General features: G+C 36.5%; 1 protein-coding gene across 2 annotated transcripts in view; it reads left to right on the forward strand.

Moving 5' to 3' along the window:
- Positions 1 to 22,015, forward strand: part of Skint2 (selection and upkeep of intraepithelial T cells 2) — a 39,835-nt gene that overhangs the window by 12,680 nt on the left and 5,140 nt on the right. The window contains exons 5-7 of one of the 2 annotated variants that reach the window (XM_087551523.1): positions 1,913 to 2,020; positions 18,000 to 18,107; positions 20,629 to 20,751. In XM_087551523.1, the coding sequence (XP_087407649.1) occupies positions 1,913 to 2,020; positions 18,000 to 18,107; positions 20,629 to 20,751 (339 nt within the window). The remainder of the gene's footprint in view (positions 1 to 1,912; positions 2,021 to 17,999; positions 18,108 to 20,628; positions 20,752 to 22,015) is intronic. The other variant, XM_087551524.1, reaches the window with a different exon arrangement.

The raw sequence follows: 22,015 nt of genomic DNA on the forward strand, positions 1-22,015 counted from the left end.
TTCTGACCCTCTTTACTGCTCCCCCATCTCCTCTCATATCTGAACTCATCCCCCTTTTCCTGTCCCTGTCCTCTCTCCTTCCAAGATAATTCACTCCCACTACTTCCCATAGATTATTTTCTTCCCTCTAATGAGTAGGACTGTAGCAATCATACTTTGGTGTGATCTTCTTTATTATTTGGTCTGTGAGATGTATCTTGGAAATTCTGAGCCTCACTTAGGCTAATATTCACTTAGCATTGAGTATATACCCTGTGTGTTCTTTTGTTACTGGTTTACCTCATTCAGGATGGTATTTTCAAGTTCCCTCCATTTGCCTGCAAATTTCATGAAATCATCAATTATAGCTGCGTTGTACTCCATAGTTGAAACACACCACATTTTTTTTTATCCATTCCTCTGTTGAGAGACCCCTGAATTCTTCCCAGCTTTTGACTAATATAAATAAGGCTGCTATAGAGAAGCTCATATCCTTGTTATATGTTGGAGCATCTTTTGTGTATATGCCCAGGAGCTGGGTCCTCAGGTAGTACTATATCCAATTTTCTGAGGAACATCCAGACTGATTTCCAGAGTGGTTGCACAAGCTAGCAATCCCACCAGCAATGTCTTTGCCTTTCAGCACATCTTTGCCAGCATCTGCTGTCACCTGGGTTTTTGATCTTTGACATTCTGACTGGTGTGAGGTGGAATCTCAGGGTTGTTTTGATATGCGTTTTCCTTATGACCAAGGACGTTGAGCACTTTTTAAATGATTCTTAGCCATTTGATGCTACTCAGTTTAGAAATATTTGTTTAGCTCTACAGCCCATTTTTAATAGGACTATTTGGTTCTATGGAGTTCTTGAAGTCTTTCTATATTTTGGATATTAGCCCTCTATCAGATGTAGGATTGATAATGACCTTTTCCAAATCTGTTGGTTTCCATTTTGTTCTATTGACAGTGTTCTCCTTACATAGCTTTTCAATTTTAAGAAGTCTCAATTGATCTTAAAATCTTGATCTTAGAGCATAAGCCATTGGTGTTCTCTTCAGGAAATTTTCTCCTTTGCCAATGTGTTCAAGCCTCATCTCCAGTTTCTTTTCTGTTAGTTTCAGTTCATCTGGTTTTATGTAGAGGCCCTTGATCCACTTAGACATGAGCTTTGTACAAGGAGATTAGAATGGGTCAATTTGCATTCTTCTACATGCTGACTGAAGTTGAACCAGCATTTGTTGAAAATGCTGTCTTTTTCCAAATGGATGGTTTTGGCTCCTTTGTTAAAGATCAAGTGACTATAGGTGTGTGGGTTTATTTCTCGATATTCAATTCTATTCCACTGATCTATCTGTTTGTCTCTGTACCAGTACCATAGTCTTTTCACTATTTGTCTGTAATATAGCTTGACGTCAGTGATTGTCTTTCCCCAAGATGTTCTTTTATTTTTGAGAATGATTTTTGACATCCTGGATTTTTTTTTATCCCAGATAAATATGAAGTTTGCTCTATCTCTGAAGAATTGAGTTAGAATTTTGATGGGGATTGCATTGAAACTGTAGATTGCTTTCTGCACAATGGCCATTTTTACTATATTAATCCTGCCCATCCATGAGCATGAGAGATCTTTCCATCTTCTGAGATATTTGATTTCTTTCTCCAGAAACTTGAAGTTCTTGTCATACAGACCTTTCACTTGCTTGGTTAGCATCACACCTACATATTTCGTATTATTTGTGACTATTATAAAGTGCATCATTTCCCTAATTTCATTCTTAACCCATTTTTCCTTATAGCAGAGAGAAGCCACTGATTTGTTTGAATTAATTTTATATCCAACTACTTTGCTGAGGTTGCTTATCAGCTGTAAGATTTCTTGAATTGATATTTTTGGGTCATTTATATATACTTATCATATCATCTTCACACTTTTAGGTAAACTCTTTTCATGGAAAACTGTTTGGATAATGATTCTGACTACAACAGGATGCATGCTGATAGTCTTCTGCATGATTTATTGTGTTCAGCGTCATGTCATAAATGGTAAGTAGGCTTGAGAGTGGGAAGCATAAGTGGAAGGAAGTTGCTAAAGCTAATCAATCATTACTTCCCTAGCCAGATTTCTTTTAGGAAGTTCAAAACTCCTGTTTATTGTAAGTAATCCCAAATAAGCTCATTTGTTCACTAATATAGACCTAGATAGAATCATTGATCCTTTTTCATGGGTACATTGCTGAATTAATAAACTTCTTTTGTTTGTTTGTTTGTTTGTTTGTTTTAGTTTTGGATTTTTTGTTTTGTTTTGTTTTGTCTAACTGAAAAAAAATTGGGGAGGAGGGGCTACCTACACTATGTGATGGTCAATGTGAGTCTGATCAATCAATCTGAGGATACCGCAGCTGTCCACCCAAACACCATATCTACACTTTCCCTCTGAAATCTAGAATGATGATGTGCTTTGGGAAGAGATTGAGTTATCTGAGAGTAGATTATCATTTGAGAATGACAGCCTTAGAATGGAAATTTTTCCTTACATTGCACCAAGTGGAATGCTTCATTGGTAATTATGGTATGTTTCCTGGGTTTATGGAGATGAATTCCAAATGCCTGGGTGACTATATACTGCAATCTCTAAAAATATCGGATATTATGGAAAATTATAAGAAAGCTCTGTGAACAGTCACTTGTCTATTGATGATGCCATGAAACTGAAGCTTATCTAGAAAGAATTTTCTCACATGAGTGATGATATAAAAAGACAGGGAAGTTGATATCCTTCACACTACTTTCAGATTTGACAGGAAAAGAGAAACAAAAGGAAGATGAAAAGGATATCTCAACTTGCAATTTCCCACAGCTGGTGGGGAGGAACTAGTTGAATCTTTAGTAAGGAATCTCCCTTATAATAGAAAACTTAGAACCCACTGTTCTAAGTTATATATACATATACATATACATATACATATACATATACATATACATATACATATACATATACATATACATATACATACATGTACACCTACATCTATACACACACAAACACACAATACTACATAAATTCCTGGTATGGCACAGTTGTAGCTCTCCTGAGCCCCATGGTGGGATGAGAACTTTGTGAAATAGAAGAGGCTTTGATAGATTTGAGTGACTTACATTGTTATTTAGATTGGGTTGTTAAAAATCCAATGAAATCAAGATTGGACTAATAGGGGGCAAAGTAGATAAAAGGGTCTGCTAAGTTAACTCAAAGACAAATGTGACAACTGGGATGCTAGGGGACCTTTTCACCAAAATATAAAATGTTATGTGTCAGTAAGTTTCTAGCAGGCTTTTACCCCTTAGAAACAGTTCATTGAATCCATAAATGATAAAAACAACAAAGAGAAATTATTGAGCTTTTTATAGAGATAGGTAGTTATCCCCTAGAAGAGTATATTTGTTTCTTCCCTGCAAATAAGTAAACGAGAAGTAAATATTTTCACCTATCATCTTTCAATAACCAGATATGGCTTAAAGAAGTAAAGAGGTTTTGGTGTTGGCTCAGAGCTGGTTAGAGCCACAGAGCCAGGTGAAGTGGTAAACACGACAGGCTAAATATTACCCTGCTCTTCCTTAGGATAAGAAATACAATGTGAAACAGCCTGAGGGACATAGTGGCACTCAGAATGTGGAAGCCAAATGGAATATGGAATATGATTGGATTGTAGATGGCTGTATGATTAGTCTCTTACATTCATGCACTTGTACAAATATGGATTATTATAATCAATAATTGATATAAAGAATGAGATTTTTTTCATGCAGTATTCATTCTTGTTCATGTTTCTCTATTACTAGTCTTTTACCCCTCCAAAACCAATTGACTCTTGCTTAAAGTGAATATTGGTGAGCATTTAAAGATCCTGTTAACCACATGCAAAATGTAGTTCATTATGTAAGGCTAATTCATAAGTGCTAATAGATTTGTGTCTGTGAAAATAATTAGGGAGTGTATGTCAAGCCAACACATGTAAGCAAAAACAAGCAAGAAAGACATTGAAAGGATCTAAAAGGATGGTAGATGATATTCTTAATGAATGGGGGAACTAACTCTCTAGAATGTCTCTGAGGCCAAAGATGCCCGAAAGATTTCACAAACCACAAGACTATTTCTGCTGCTGTTGGTTGTGCCAAAACTTGATGATAAATGCATGTTACCAAGTACATTGCAACCTTTGGCTATATAATATGAAAAAAATCAGGATAGGAGAAAAATGGAAGTTCCTTGCCTAAGTTTTGGCTTTCTTTTTTTTTTCATTTATTGTTATTGGATATTTTATGTATTTACATTTCAAATGTTATCACCTTTCTGTGCTCTTTCATCCCTCCTCCAAAACTGACCCTGCTTCTAAGGAGATGCTTCCACTTCCACCCACCCATTCCCATCTCAACACCCTGGTATTTCCCTAGACTGGGGAAACAAGCCTTCACAGGACCAGGACTTTGCCTTCTGTTGATGACAGACAAAGCTACCCTCTACTACATTTGCACTTGGAGCCATGGGTCCCTTCATGTGTACTCTTTGGTTGATGCTTTAACCATGGGAGCTCTGGGGATCTAGTTGGTTGATACTGTGTCTTCCTATGGAGGTGAAAACCCCTTCAGTTCCTTCAGTCCTTTCTCTAACTTCTGCATTGGGGTCCCCATGCTCAGTCTGATCATTAGCTGCAAGCATCCTCATCTGTATCAGTAAAGCACTGACAGAGCCTCTTGAAAGACATCCACATCAAACTCCTGTCATCAAGCACTTCATGGCCTCAGCAATAGTGTCTGGGATAGGTGGCTGCATATGGGATGGATCCCCAGATGGGGCAGTCTCTGGATAACCTTTCCTTCACTCCTTGTTCCACTGTTTCTCCCTGTATATCCTAGCATGTGAATTTTATTTCCCCTTGAAATAAGGACTGAAGCATCTACATTTTGGTCTTCCTTCTTGAGCTTCATATGGTCTCTGAATTGATTCTGGAGTATTCTGAGCTTTGGGGATAATATCCACTTATTATTGAGTACATATCATATGTGTTTTTTCATTAGTAGGTTACCTCACTCAGAATTTTTAAAAATTTTTTAAATTGGTTTTATTGCATATTTTTAAATTCACATTTCAAATGATATCCCCTTTCCCAGTTTCCCATTCATAAAACTGCATCCCATACACTTTCCCACTTCTTCTATGAGGGTCTTCTCCAACCCATCCACTCACTCCTTCCTGTCTCTGTCCTGACAATCCCCTACAATGCATGGTTGATCCTTGACAGGACCAATGTCTTCTCCTCCCAACAAAGTCATCCTCTGCTACATATGCAGCTGGAGCCATGGGACTGTCCATGTGTATTTTTTGGAAGGTGATTTAGTCCCTAGTAGCAGCTCTGGTTGGCTGATATTGTTGGTATTATGGGGTTGCAAACACTTTAAGCTCCTTCGATCCTTTCTCTAACTCCTCCAATGGAGACCCCATTCTCAGATCAATGGTTGTCTGTGAGCATTCCTCTCTGTGTTGGTCATGCTCTGGCAGAGCCTCTCGGAAAACAGCTATATCAGGCTTCTGTCAGCATGCACTTCTTGTCATGAGCAATATTGTCTGGATTTGCTGACTGTATGTATATGAGCTGGATTCCCAGGTGGGGCAGTCTGTGAATGGCTTTTTCTCAAGTCTCTTCTCCAAACTTTGTGTCTGTGTTTCTTCCTATGAATATTTTTATTCCCACTTCTAACAAGGATTGAAGCATCCACACTTTGGTGGCCCTTCTTCTTGAGCTTCATGTGGTCTGTGGATTGTATCTTGTGTGATCTGAGGTTTTTTCTAATATCCACTTATCAGTGAGTGCATATCATGGGGTTTTTTGTTTTAGTGTGATTGCATTACCTCATTCAGGATGATATTTTCTAGTTCTAAACATTTGCCTATGAATTTCATGAAGTCATTGCATTTAATAACTGACTAATCCATTGTGTGGATGTACCACATTTTCTGTATGCAGTTCTTTGTGGAAGGACATCTGGGTTCTTTCCAGCTTCTGGCTTTTATAAATGAGGCAGCTATGAACATAATGGAGCATGTGTCCTTGTTATATGTTGGAGCATCTTTTGGGTATATGCCCAGGAATGGTATAGCTGGGTCCTCAGGTAGCAGTATATCTAATTTTCAGAAGAACCTCCAGACTGATTTCTAGAATGATTGTACCAGCTTGTATTTCCACAAAAATGGAGGGGTGTTCCTCTTTATCCACATCCTCTCCAGTTTCTGTTGTAACCTGAGCTTTAGATGTTAACCATTCTGACTAGTGTGAGGTGGAATTTCAGAGTAGTTTTGATCTGCATATCCCTGATGAATAAGGATGTTGAACATATATTAGGTATTCCTCAGCCATTTGATATTCCTCAGTTGAGGAATCCTTGTTTAGCTCTGTACCCCAGTTTTAATTCTCTGGATTCTAACCTTTTTAAAAATTGTTTTGTATATATTGTATTTTATCCCTCTACCGGATGCATAAGGGTTAGGGCAGAAAATAATCAAACTCAGGACTGAAATCAACCAAGTAGAAACAGAAAGAACTACAAAAAGAATTAATAAAACTGGGACATTGTTCTTTGAGAAAATAAATAAGATAGATGAACCCATAGCCAGAATAACTGGAGAACACAGAGAGAGTATCTAAATTAACAAAATCAGAAAGGAAAAGGGAGACATAGCAACAGAAATTGAGGAAATTTTTTTAAAAATCATCTGATCCTACTACAAAAGGCTATAATCAACAAATCTGGAAAATCTGGAGGAAGTGGAAAAATTTCTAGACAAATACCAGGTAAGAAAGCTAAATCAGAATCAGATAAAACATCTAAAGAGTCCCATAGTCTCATAACAAATAAAGAAATAGAAGCAGTTATTAAAAGTCTCCCAACCAAAAAACAAACAAAAAACAAACAGAAAGTACATTACCCAATTCCTTCTATGAAGACACAATTATTGTTAACCTAAACCACACATAGATCCTTCAAAGAAAAAGAGAATCAAACCAATTTACCTTATGAATATTGACATAAAAATACTCAATAAAAGTCTTGCAAACCAAATCCAAGAAAGCATCAAAACTAAAAGCCATCATGATAAAGGAGGATTTATCCCAGGGATGCAGGGATGGTTCAATATATGGAAATCCACCAACATAATCCACCATTTAAACCAACTCAAATAAAAACCACATGACCATCTCATTAGATGCTGAGAAATCATTTGATAAAATTTAAGGGGCAGACATGCCTGGAAAGACAGAAGAGACTACACTCTGCCCACATTTCTGACTCCAGAAGAAAACACCTAACTCCATCTGGGACCCCGGTACATGGGGGCACTGTGAAAAGGCAGCACAGGCCTTCCTGGTTTGCGCCATCATGGAGAGCTCAAAAGCAGTCCCCCATGAGCAACTTCAGCTGTGGGACCACAGGTAAGACTATCATTTCTGCTCCAGGAGACTTGCCTGGTGGACTCAGGACACAGGCCCACAGGAACAGCTGAAGACCAGTAGACAGGAAGGACTATACGCCTGAAAGCAGAACACTCTGTTCCCATAACTGGCTGAAAGAAAACAGGAAAACAGGTCTACAAGACTCCTGACACACAGGCCTATAGGACAGTCTAGCCACTGGCAGAAATAGCAGAACAAGGTAACACCAGAAACAACCTGATGGCAAAAGGCGAGTGCAGGAACACAAGCAACAGAAACCAAGACTACATGGCAACTTCGGAGCCCAATTCTCCCACCAAAGCAAACACTGAATGAATCCAAACACTGGTGTGTTTGGATAAACACACCAGAAAAGCAAGATCTACATTTAAATTCACATTTGATCATGACGATGGAGGACTTCAAGAAAGACATAAAGAACTCCCTTAGAGAAACGGAGGAAAATATAAATAAACAAGTAGAAGCCTATAGAGAAAAATCACAAAAATCCCTAAAAGAATTCCAGGAAAACACAGTCAAACAGGTGAAGGAATTAAAAATGGAAATAGAAGCAATAGAAAAAGCACAAAGGGAGACAACCCTGGATATAGAAAACCAAAGGGAGAGACAAGGAGCCTTAGGTACAAGCATCACCAACAGAATACAAGAGATAGAGGAGAGAATCTCAGGAGCAGAAGATTCCATAGAAATCATCGAAACAACTATCAAAGATAATGTAAAATGGAAAAAGCTACAAGTCCAAAACATACAGGAAATCGATCTACAGATTAAATGCAATCCCCATCAAAATACCAATCCAATTGTTCAGAGAGTTAGACAGAACAATTTTCAAATTCATCTGGAATAAGAAAAAACCCAGGATAGCTAAAACTATCCTCTACAATAAAAGTACTACTGGGGGAATCACTATCCCTGAACTCAAGCAGTATTACAGAGCAATAGTGATAAAACCTTCATGGTATTGGTATAGAAACAGACAGATAGACCAGTGGAATAGAATTGAAGACCCAGAAATGAACCCACACACCTATGGTCACTTGATTTTTGACAAAGGAGCCAAAACCATCCAATGGAAAAAAGATAGCATTTTCAGCAAATGGTGCTGGTTCTACTGAAGGTCAGCATGTAGAAGAATGCAGATCGATCCACGCTTATCACTCTGTACAAAGCTTAAGTGCAAGTGGATCAAAGATCTCCACATCAAACCAGATACACTTAAAGTAATAGAAGAAAAAGTGTGGAAGCATCTCGAATACATGGGGCCTGGAAAAAATTTCCTGAACAGTACACCAATGGCTTCTGCTCTAAGATCAAGAATCAACAAATGGGATCTCATAAAACTGCAAAGCTTCTGTAAGGCAAAAGACACTGTTGTTAGGACAAAGTGACAACCAACAGATTGGGAAAAGATCTTTACCAATCCTACAACTGATAGAGCGCTTATATCCAAAATATACAAAGAACTCAAGAAGTTAGACCACAGGGAGACAAATAACCCTATTAAAAATGGGGTTCAGAGCTAAACAAAGAATTCACAGCTGAGTAATGCCGAATGACTGAGCAACACCTAAAAAATGTTCAACATCTTTAGTCATAAGGGAAATGCAAATCAAAACAACCCTGAGATTTCACCTCACACCAGTGAGAATGGCTAAGATCAAAAACTCGGGTGACAGCAAATGCTGCCAAGGATGTGGAGAAAGAGGAACACTCCTCCATTGTTGGTGGGATGCAGACTGATACAACCATTCTGGAAACCAGTCTGGAGATTCCTCAGAAAATTGGACATTGAACTACCTGAGGACCCAGCTATACCTCTCATGGGCATATACCCAAAAGATGCCCCAACATATAACAAAGACACGTGCTCCACTATGTTCATAGCAGCCTTATTTATAATAGCCAGAAGTTGGAAAGTACCCAGATGCCCTTCAACAGAGGAATGGATACAGAAAATGTGGTACATCTACACAATGGAATATTACTTAGCTATCAAAAACAATGACTTTATGAAATTCATAGGCAAATGGATGGAACTGGAAAAAATCAATTTGAGTGATGTAATTCAATCACAGAAAAACACACATGGTATGCCCTCATTGATAAGTGGCTATCAGCCCAAATGCTCGAAGTACCCGAGATGCACCGAACACATGAAACTAAAGAAGGATGACCAAAATGCGCATGTTTCATTCCTTCTTTAAAAGGGGAACAAGAATACCCTAGGGAGGGAATAGGGAGACAAAGTTTAGAACAGAGGCAGAAGGAACATCCATTCAGAGCCTGCCCTACATGTGGCTCATACATATACAGCCACCAAACTAGATAAGATGGATGAAGCAAAGAAGTGCCGGCCAACAGGAACCGGATGTAGATCTCTCCTGAGAGACACAGCCAGAATACAGCAAATACATAGGTGAATGCCATCACATAGAAGGGGAGGGGGAAGGGTTAGGGTGGATGTTCGCTTGGAAACGGGGAAGGGGAATAACGCTTGAAATGTAAATAAGAAATACTCAAGTTAAGAAAGATGTAAAAAAATTTAAAAAATTTAAGATGCTTTAAGGTTAAAAGTCTTCTAAATATCAGGAATTCAAGACTCATAACTAAACATAGTAAAAGTAACATACAGCAAACCAATAGCCACCACCAAACTAAATGAGAGAAACTTGAAGCAATCCCACTAAAATCATGGAGTAGTCAAGGTTGCTCACTTTCTCCATACCTATTCAATATAGTGTTTGAAGTCTTAGAGAATCAGGTGACAAAAGGAGGTCAAAGGGATACAAATTGGAAAGAAGTAAAAAAAATCACCATTAGTAGATGTTATGATAATATACTTAAGTGAACGCAAAAGTTCCACCAGAGAACTCCTAAAAGTTATAAACAACTTCAGAAAAGTGGCTGGATATAAAATTAACTCACACAAAATCATTTGCCATCCTCTAATCGAAGGATCAACAGGCTGAGAAAGAATTTAGGGTAACAACACCCTTCACAATAGTCATAAATAATACAAAAAAGCTCCATGTGACTCAAGTGAAGCAAGTGAAAGACCTTTATGAAAACAACTTCAAGTCGCTGAAGAAGAAATTGAAGAAGTCCTCAGGAGATGGAAAGGTCTCCCATGTTCTTGAATTGGCAGAATTAATATTTTAAAAATGGATATCTTACCAAAAGAAATCTTGCACACTCAATATAATCCCCGTCAAAATCCCAACTTAATTTTACACAGAGTTAGAGCAATTTGCAAATTCATTTTCCAAATTAAAAAAAAAAACCCAGGAGAGCAAAAGCTATCCCCAACAATAAAAGAACTTCTGACTGAACCACCATCCCTGTAATACAACCTCAAGTTGTATTACAGAGCAATAGTCATAAAAACTGTATAGTATTTGTACAGAGATAGACTGGTAGATCAGTGCAATAGAATTGGAGACCCAGAAATAAACCCATATACCTATGGTCACTTGACCTTTGACAAAGGAGCTAAAACTACCTAGTGGAAAAAAGATATCATTTTCAACACATGGTGATGGTTCACAGAAAAACACATGGTATGCCCTCATTGATAAGTGGCTATTAGCCCAAATGCTCAAATTACCCGAGATGCACCGAACACATGAAACTCAAGAAGGATGACCAAAATGCGCATGTTTCATTCCTTCTTTAAAAGGGGAACAAGAATACCCTTGGGAGGGAATAGGGAGACAAAGTGCTGAAGGTCAGCATGTTGAAGAATGCAAATCAATCATTTCTTATTGGCATGTATGAATCTCAAATCAAAGTGGATCATGGACCTCCACAAAAACGACATACACTGAAACTAATAGAAGATAAAGTGCAGAAGAGCATCAGACACATGGTTACTGGGGAAATTTTCCTGAAGAGAACACCAGTGGCTTATGCTTTAAGATCCAGAATAGACAAGTGGGACTTCATAAAATTGCAAAGCCTCTCTCTATAAGGCAAAGGACACTGTCATTAGGACAAAATGGCAACCAAAAGATTGGGAAGAGAAATTTACTAATCCTGTATCTGCTATAGGATGATATTTTCAAGATCCATCCATTTGCTTGTATATTTCATGAAATCATTGATTTTGTAGCTGAGTTGTACTCCATAGTTTAAATGTACCACATTTTTCTATATCCATTCTTCTGTTGAGAGACATCTTTGTTGTTTCCAGCTTTTGGCTAATGCAAATAAGGCTCCTATGAATAAAGTGGAGCATGTGTCCTTGTTATATGTTGGAGCATCTTTTTGGTATATGCCTAGGTATGGTATAGTTGGGTCCTCAGGTAGTACTATGTCCAATTTTCTGAGAAACCACTAAACTGATTTCTAGAGTGGTTGCTCAAGGTTAAAATCCCTCCTGCAATGGAGGAGTATTCCCCTTTCTACACATCCTCACATCTGCTGTCACTTGAGGTTTTGGTCTTGCCATTCTGACTGGTCTGAGGTGGAATATCAGGGTTGTTTTGATTTGCATTTCCCTGATGACTAAAGATGTTCAACATTTTTAGGTGCTTCTTGGCCATTCAATAATCCTCAATTGAGAATTCTTTGTTTAGCTCTGTACCCCATTTTTAATAAGGTAATTTGATTCTTTGAAGTCTATCTTCTTGAGGTGTTTGTATATATTTGTCGTTAGCACTCTATCAGATGTAGGATTGTTAAAGATATTTTCAAAATCTGTTCATTGCCATTCTGTCCTATTGACTGTGTTCTTAGCCTTACAAAAGCTTTGCAATTTTATGAAATCATATTTGTCGACTCTTGATCTTATAATATAAGCCATTGGTATTTTGTTCAGGAAAATTTCCCCTGTGCCTATGTGTTCAAGATTCTTTCCCACTTGCTTTTCTATTAGATTCAGAGTGTCTGGTTTTATGTGGAAGTCCTTGATCCACTTGTACTTGAGCTTAGTACAAGTGATTAGAATGAATTGGTTTGCACTCTTCTACATGCTGACCTCCAGTTGATCTAGCACCATTTGGTGAAGATGCTTTCTTTTTTCCATTGGGTGGTTTTAGTTCCTTTGTCAGAGATCGATTGACCAAAGACATGTGGGTTCATTTCTGTGTCTTTAATTTTATTTCATTGATCTACCTGTCTGTCTCTGTACCATTACCATGCAGTTCCTATCGTGATTCCTCTATAATACAGTTTGAGGTCAGGGATGGAGATTCCCCCAGAAATTCTTTCATTGTTGAAAATAATTTTCACTATCCTGGGTTTTTGTTTTTCCAAATGAATTTGCAAATTGCTCTTTCTATCTATACAAAGAAGTGAGTTGGAACTTTGATGAGGATTGCATTGAATCTGTAGATTGCTTTCTGCATAATGACCATTTTTACCATATTAATGCTGTCAATATGTAAGGTTGGGGGATCTTTCCATCTTCTGAGATCTTTCATTTCTTTCTTCAGAGACTTGAAGTACTTGTCATACACCAGACTAGAGTCACACAAAGGTAGTTTATAATATTTATGACTATTGTGAAGGGTGTTGTTTCCCTAATTTCTTTCTCAGCCTGTTTATTCTTTGACTAGAGGAAGGCTACTGATTTGTGTGAATTAATTTATATCCTACCACTTTTCTGAAGTTGTATATCAGGTTTAGGAGTTCTCTGGTGGAATTTTTGGGATCACTTAATTATATGATCATATTGTCTGCAAATAGTTATATTTTGGTTTATTTCTTTCTGATTTGTATTCCTTTGATGTCCTTTTGTTGTCTAATTGTTTTGCCTAGGACTTCAAGTACTATAATCAATAGAGAGGAAGAGTGTGCTGCCTTGTTCAGGCCTTGTTTTTGTGGGATTGCTTCAAGTTTTTCTCCATATAGCTTGAGGTTGGCTACTGCTTTGCTGTATACTGCTTTTACTATGTTTAAGTATGGTTGAATTCCTGGTCTTTTCAATACTTGTATTGTGAATGGTTGTTGAATTTTGTCAAATGATTTCTCAGCACCTATGAGATGATCATGTGGTTTTGTTCTTTGGGTTTGTTTATATAGTAGATTATGTTGATGGATTTTCATATATTGAACCATCCCTTGCATTGCTGGGATGAAGCCTACTTGATCACATTCAATGTTTATTAGGATGTGATATTTGGATTAGGTTTGGGAGAATTTTGTTGGATACTTTTCTATCAATATTCAGGAGAGGAATTTGTCTGAAGTTCTCTTCCTTTGCAGAGTCTTTGTATGGTTTAGATGTAAGCGTAATCGGTGCTTCAAAGTACAAGCTTGGTCATGTTCCTTCTGTTTCTATTTTGTGAAATAGTTTGAAGAATATTGGTATTTATTCTTATGTGAAAGTCTGATAGAATTCTGCAATAAACCTGTCTGGTTCTGGGCTATGTTTCCTTGGGAGACTTTTAATGAGTGCTTCTATTTCTTTAGGTGTCATGGGACTTATTAGGTCAGTTATCTGATTCTGATTTAACTTTGGCACCTGGTATCTGTCTAGATAATTGGTCATTTCCTCCAGAGTTTCCAGTTTTGTTGAGTACAGGTTGTTTTTGTATTATCTGATGACTTTCTGCATGTCCTAGTTTCTGTTTTTATGTCACCCTTTTCCTTTCTGATATTGTTAATTTGGATCCTATCTCTGTGTCCTCTGGTTAGTCTGGCTAAGGGTTTATCTATCTTATTGATTTTCTCAAAGAGGCAAGTCCTGATTTTTTGATTCTATAGTTCTTTTTGTTTCTACATGGTTGATTTCAGCTCTGAGTTTGGTTATTTCCTGACCTCTACTCCTCCTGGGTGTACTTGCTTCTTTTTGTTCTAGAGAATTTAGGTGTGCTGCTGTGCTGTTAGTGTATGTTCTCTCCAGCTTCTTTTTCGAGGCACTAAAAGCTATGCGTTTTCCTCTTAGAACTGCTTTTATTGTATCCCATACGTTTGGGTATGATATGCCTTCATTTGCATTAAATTCTAAAAATCCTTTAATTTCTTTCTTTATTTCTCCCTTAACCATGTTGTCAGTGAGCAGAGCATTGTTCAACTTCCATGTGTGTGTGGACTTTCTGTTGTCTTTGTTATTATTGAAGACCAGCCTTGGTGTGTGGTGATCTCTTCAGATGCATGGAATTATTGCAATCTTCTTGTTTCAGTTGAGGCCTGTGTTGTGACCAATTAATATGGTAAATTTTAGAGAAGGTACCTTGAAGTGTTAAGAAGAAGTTTATTCTTTCATTTTAGGATGTAATGTTCTATAGATATCCCTTAAGTACATTTGGTTCATAACTTCTGTTAATCTCACAGTTTCTCTATTTAGGTTCTGTTTCTGTGATCTGTCCATTGATGAGAGTAAGGTTTTGAATTCTCCTACTATTATTGTGTGTAGTGCAGTGTATGCTTTGAGCTTCAGTAAAGTTTCTTTTACGAATGTGGGTGCTTTTATATTTGGAGCATAGATGTTCAGAATTGAGAGTTCATCTTGGTATATTTTTCCTTTGATAAATATGAAGTGTCCTTCCTTATCTTTTTGATAAGTTTTGGTTGAAAATCTATTTTATTTCCTATTTGTATGGGTACTCCAGCTGGTTTCTTGGGACCATTTACTTGGAAAAATTTTCCATCCTTTTACTCTGAGGTAGTGTCTGTTGTTGTTATTGATGTGCATTTACTGTATACACCAAAATTCTGGGTCCTGTTTTTGTATACAGTCTACAAACTTTTTAGGGGAATTGAGCCCATTGATGTTAAGAGATATTAAGGAATAGTGATTGTTATTTCCTGCTACTTTTGTTGTGAGAGATGGAATTATGTTTATGTGGCTATCTTTTGGGTTTTTTGACAGAAGTATATTTTCTTGCTTTTTTGTGGGTGTGATTTTCCTCCTTGTGTTGATGTTTTACATATATTATCCTTTGTAGGTCTGAATTTATGAAAAGATATTGTATAAATTTGGTTTTGTGATGGAATATCTTGTTTTGTCCATTTATGGTAATTGAGAGTTTTGCTTAGTATACTATCCTGGGCTTGTATTTGTGTTCTATTCAGGTCTGTGCGACATCTACCCAGGATCTTCTAGTTTCCACAGCCTCTGTTGAGAAGTCTGGTATAATTCTTACTTTCTTAGTGCCAGAGATGCAATAAATAGTTTTAGAGTGCCCATGAAATCACATTTAAAACACTTGTGTTTCTACTCATAGCATAGTTCACCTACCAGAATGTAGAGGGAATTCTGACTTCTTCAATCTATGGGAATTTAGCTATACTTTCAAGCTCCTGAACAAAAGTGACTTTTGTTATAAAAATAGTGACTCAATTGTTAGCTATAAAGTAAAAGTAGTATACATTTATACAACTCTCTCCAACATTCAAAAATATTTTCAAAATGATTCAAAGAATATAAATATGGGTGCAAGGGTGAAAGATTATGTAGTTCTTTCCTTTAAATAGACAGTCCTTCTTAGAGATTGAAGGAAGACTCATAAACTTGAGGAAGCTAATGAAACTTGAAAGGATCAAGTAGATCATGCAACCTAGGTAACTCATTATTCTCATTCTCAATACTGTTTATAAAATCAGTACAAATACTTTTGAGGAAAAGATTATTTCAGCGGAAGTTGCATGTTGAGCACAGATCTCCTATGAAGCAATATTCATGGTTCATCATCTACCCTGTAAATGATCTTTTAGTTATAATGTTGTCCTTGAGTCATGCATGTTTTTCCAAGTAACTCCAAGAAACTTATTGGTCCACCAAATTGGACTTGGATGGAATTCTTTTTTAGTTATATTATAGATGTTGTATATGGGATTATTTGTTCATATATCCCTGTGACAAAACATATAGCAACGTCTGTCAGAAATCTAAAATTAGAACTTTGATGTATCTAATGTTACTAGTACTTGGTGGATTCTCCCAAAGATTCCAAGTCAGTATACACAAGATAATTGCACATACTGATTTATTAGGGCACTTCTTAAAATAGTCAATCAACTGTGAGATCAGATTTTGTCTGTAAACAAAGGAGCATAAAAATATATATTAGAATGTGATATATGTTGATGGTAAAATTTTATTTAGTTATCAAGAATAAAATTGTCATTTGTAAAGTATAAAATGAATGTAACCAGGATATTAATATTTTAACTAATAAATTCAGAAATACAGTTATCACCCTTTTGCTCATTTATAGCTGGTAGAGTTTATATAGATACGAAAACTATTAAAATATGCATGATATTAATGCTAAAGCAAAAATTCTCTAAGAGGTAAAGGAATCACTGAGAAGACAAAAGGTTCTATGGGGGTGACAATATAGCAAATGATTAATACATATCTGAATGAAAATATGTCAAATAAACTCACCACTGTAGGTGATGATATGTGGGGATGGGTATGTGCCAATAAAATTAGTATTCTCAAACTCATGTATATTTTTGCCACAGTTCTATCTTTCTAGAACACATTCACAACACCCTTTAGATCTCCTACAATGAATGGAGTATGGCCACCTCCTAATCATCTGGAAATGAATGCTTCTGCATTTCTCTGAAGTTTCGTTTCTTCCTTTAACTCCTCTTCTGAACACTGCTATATGACTGAAACAGGTGACATTTTCAACATCCCCTGTGGGATATAATGTATGTTCACACTTTTGTAAGCCACAATTTCACAAGTTTCAGGAGTTTTCTTTTTATTGATTATTTATATTATTATTATATTATTATTTATAATAATCCATGATTTTTACATACGCACTTGCAATTAAGAGACAGACAGACACACATATACAGATACACAGATCGAGACTGAGACAGTGACAGAAACAGAGACAGAGAGACAGGGGTAGAGATAGAGACAGAGAGAAAATGGAGGGAATCTTTTGAAATCTCAAAGGCCAGTGATATATCTCCTCACACAACAACACACCTTTTAATACTTCCCCCCAAATTCCAACTGAAGACCAATAAATATGAGCCTATAGGGGCCATTTTCCTTCAAACAACCACAGTGACTAAAACTTTCTTGCAGAAGAATGGAAACTACCTGTGGCAGTAAATACTCACATTATGTAAATTAGAGTCTATTGCACAGTTTAGAGGTCTTCAGAACTATCCTCTTTTCTGTATCCTTAAACCAGAGAAAAAATGATAAGCAGTAAGACATGACTGTATCTTTTGCTTTTAATAATGCATACTCATGACAAGTGAGATGGAGTAAAGAAACCATTAGGTATTTTCCACTTGGCCAGTTTTGTCTCAACCCCAATATGCAACACCCTAAAAATTTTATTCCTTTTATTCCTATCCTCTTTTATTTTAACATTAAATCTCTCATTCTATAAATATAAGAAGACAGCATGAAAAGGTAGTCCTTACACCTGTACACTGATGAGGTACTGTACACACACACACACACTCACACACACACACACACACACACACACACACACACACACACACAAGATCTTGATTTCTTGTTGTATTTTTTCAATGTAGAGTAACTCCATACAAATATCATGTGAATGTAACTTTTTTTTCTGTAGGTAGCTTCTCTGAGGAAATATGCTATTGGTTAAAGTGTGCAATGGTACTCATGTTTTCAGTGCTTGCAGTTACAGGAGTCATGCTATTTTTGCACCGAGATCAAAGAGGTATGTATGATACAGGCAGATGCCATCATGTTAAAGTCTTATCCCAACTTCCCAGTAAGACATTTAGTAAAAGAAGAAATGATTGTTTCTTGAACCTTAGCATTAATAAGCCATTAAAGAATAGCCACAATGTCTAGATTCCAGAGCCCTGAATTTTGTAAGCATAATAGTAGATTTAGCTAATTATTCTATTCCAGAGAAAGAAATCTTTCAAATTCATAGTGTTTTGTCACAAATTCAGCATTCATCATTACCTAGTAAATTGTTCTGAATATTTTATACATTTAATGTAAAAGAGACAATAGTTCATACATTAAGCTTCTTATCATTTAAAATATTATTTAGGTGCATAGGGATTTTTGTCTTTATGTATAGTCCCAGTTAAAGCCAAAAGATGGTGTTAGATTCCTCAAAATGGTTATTATCCACCATGTGAATTATTTGTACTCAAAATGAGCAGTCCATCCTCTCAACTGCTGAGACATCTCTCTAACTCCAGTATCTTAAGGGCTTAAAGCCTAGACCAAACCTTTAAAAACCCTAGCATTAAAAGAACAAGAGCTTCTTGAGCTGAAACTCTAGTTAAGGAGTTAAGAGATGTTGGGGTGTGGTAGGGGGGGTATCAGGTATCATTGGTAGGCTGCCTATACCTCAGTTTATGACCTGAAACCTTACAAATGGGCAATATTATAAGTTCAGTGGTTTGCTAATCAATCAATCAAAACAGTGAGGACATGATTTTGGGAGGGAGATATGTTGGAGAACTCAGAGAATGTTCAAGAACTCAGAGGATGTTGAAGTAGGGGGCAAGGGGATGATCATTATAGATTGTATCAAATATGAACTTTTGTAAAGTGAGAGAATAAAGAAGACTTAGATTTGGTAGTCAGATGAGAAGCTGAAAACTGTTGGTGGAGGACAAAAAACTTGCATTCAGAATATATTATAAGGAAAGATGTATATTCAATTAAAACTGAATTTTCAAAACTAAAGTGAAAATAAAATATATTCACAAAAGCAAAATAAGTACACATAATAATTGTCAAAGTTAAATAGTTTAATGAGTTATGATTCAAACATAAATTTTATAACAAATCTTCATTGCAAAAAGATCATTTTAAGTTCAAATATTTATTTTAGGATTTTAGATCAATGAGATGAAGTAATCCTATTCACTGTAAAGGTTCTCAACTTATGAGTCATGACCATTGAATCACACATATTTCCCATGGACTCAGGGATTGAGATGTCACTAAGTGCCAAAAGTACTGTTATGAAGTAGAAACAAAAATAAATTTATGATTATGTGTTCCTAAATCATTTGAGATATGTGTTTTCTGATGGTCATACCCCAAGAGTTGAGAACTGCTGCATTATTTTAAGCCAGATCTATATTCCCAGTCACACTGTAGAATCACAAGGCTGAATCGAACATTTTAGAGAAGTTTTTAATTCATTTCCTCCTGTGAAATTAACATACCAACAGCCTTAAAATAAATGAGATGTAATTTTAACTTATATAGAGCCCTTGAATATTCCAGACCATATATATATATATATATATATATATATATATATATATATATATATATGTCCCTCTCTCTCTCTCTCTCTCTCTCTATATATATATATATATATATATATATATATATATAGAGAGAGAGAGAGAGAGAGAGAGAGAGAGAGACAGAGAGAGAGAGACAGAGAGACAGTGGAATAGAAATTTGCAAGAGCTAGAGGTAGAAAAAGAGGTAGAATTTTTGTTTGATGAATACAGAATTTAATTTGGGGAGCTAAAAGCATTTAAAGAGATGAATGGTGATGGGAGTTGTATAATATGAATGTATTTAATGTCATAAAACTATAAAGTAGAAAATGGCTATAGTGGTAATTTAATATCAGATAGCTTTATCATAAAATTAATAAACTAATAAAAATATATTTCAGCTTTACAATGGGTCTGTTATACACATGAAAACTAAAATTATAGGCTAGAAAAATTATTTATAAACACATTGACAAACAGAAGAAATCTAGAATATTTTATGTTTTCTCTCAAAAGATAACTGGGAAAACCATCATTTCTCATCTTGTCTTGACTTTTGTCAAAACAAATGAGGATGGAGAGAGAATATTTCACAGGGAATATGATGCTTGAGCAGTAGAAGACCTCTTCCATTTCATCTTGATCATCTAAGAATGTTCCGTTTAACTAGATTCTACATGGGTCAAAATTCATAAAACAAGTAAACAAATAATATACCTATGTGATTTTCAGATAGATTAGTAAGAGCAAGAGTCATATTTCTTGAGGAGAAAGGGTACCTTCCTTCTCATAGCCTCTATTAGGCTTGACACAAACAGGCTCATCTCAAAAACATGTAGGCCAATTTCTTCTCTATTGTTCTTGTATATATAGGAAGTATGGAGCAATGGGACCAGAAAGCAAGCCTACCTTCAATATGTAATCTATGGTTCCATTATTGTTTGCAACTATCCTGAGTCTTTACTCTTTTCCCAGCCCAAGTTTCAGATCAACACTTTGAATTGAACACTTTGTGGCTTGAAGATATTAGTGTGATCCTGTGTGTGCTGATAGTGTTTATCATCAAGCTCATTTCATTTATTTACTTCAGATTAGAAGGTAAATATGATGGCGATGGTAGCAACTTAGAAAATCTGTTTCATGGGACTAATGCACAGATGTCTAGAATGTGACAATTCTCATCCTTTTTCACTATTAATTATAAGAAAAACTAAATGAAAAACTGTGTTGAATAAAGGCTGGTAGATTGTAATTTTCATTTTGGAAATATTAGGACTTTTACTGGTATTGGTGTGAATGTCTCTTAGATTAATATCTATCTTAGCTCTTAATATACAATTATGGTAACACTCATATATAGGTAGGCAGTTATTTTATCTACACATCCTGGAAAGCCTCTGTATATTGAGCTTTACTCAGCTATCAAAAAGAACGAGTCTATGAAATTCGTAGGCAAATGGTTGGAACTGGAAAATATCATCCTGAGTGAGCTAACCCAATCACAGAAAGACATACATGGTATGCACTCATTGATAAGTGGCTATTAGCCCAAATGCTTGAATTACCCTAGATCCCTAGAACAAACGAAACTCAAGACGGATGATCAAAATGTGAATGCTTCACTCCTTCTTTAAATGAGGAAAAAAATACCCTTGGCAGGGAAGGGAGAGGCAAAGATTAAAACAGAGACTGAAGGAACACCCATTCAGAGCCTGCCCCACATGTGGCCCATACATATACAGCCACCCAATTAGACAAGATGGATGAAGCAAAGAAGTGCAGACCGACAGGAGCCGGATGTAGATCGCTCCTGAGAGACACAGCCAGAATACAGCAAATACAGAGGCGAATGCCAGCAGCAAACCACTGAACTGAGAATAGGTCCCCTATTGAAGGAATCAGAGAAAGAACTGGAAGAGCTTGAAGGGGCTCGAGACCCCAAAAGTACAACAATGCCAAGCAACCAGAGCTTCCAGGGACTAAGCCACTACCTAAAGACTATACATGGACTGACCCTGGACTCTGACCCCATAGGTAGCAATGAATATCCTAGTAAGAGCACCAGTGGAAGGGGAAGCCCTGGGTCCTGCTAAGACTGAACCCCCAGTGAACTAGTCTATGGGGGGAGGGCGGCAATGGGGGGAGGGTTGGGAGGGGAACACCCATAAGGAAGGGGAGGGGGGAGGGGGATGTTTGCCCGGAAACCGGGAAAGGGAATAACACTCGAAATGTATATAAGAAATACTCAAGTTAATAAAAAAAAAAGATTTAACCAATTACAGTTTAGATTAAAAATTTAAAGGCTACAAACATTAATTTTAAAAAATTTAGACCAAGCTACATATCTGTTACACATGTGTGG

The sequence above is a fragment of the Rattus norvegicus genome, chromosome 5, assembly GCF_021556685.1.
Source record: "Rattus norvegicus strain SHRSP/BbbUtx chromosome 5, alternate assembly SHRSP_T2T, whole genome shotgun sequence".
Classification (NCBI taxonomy): Eukaryota; Metazoa; Chordata; class Mammalia; order Rodentia; family Muridae; genus Rattus; species Rattus norvegicus.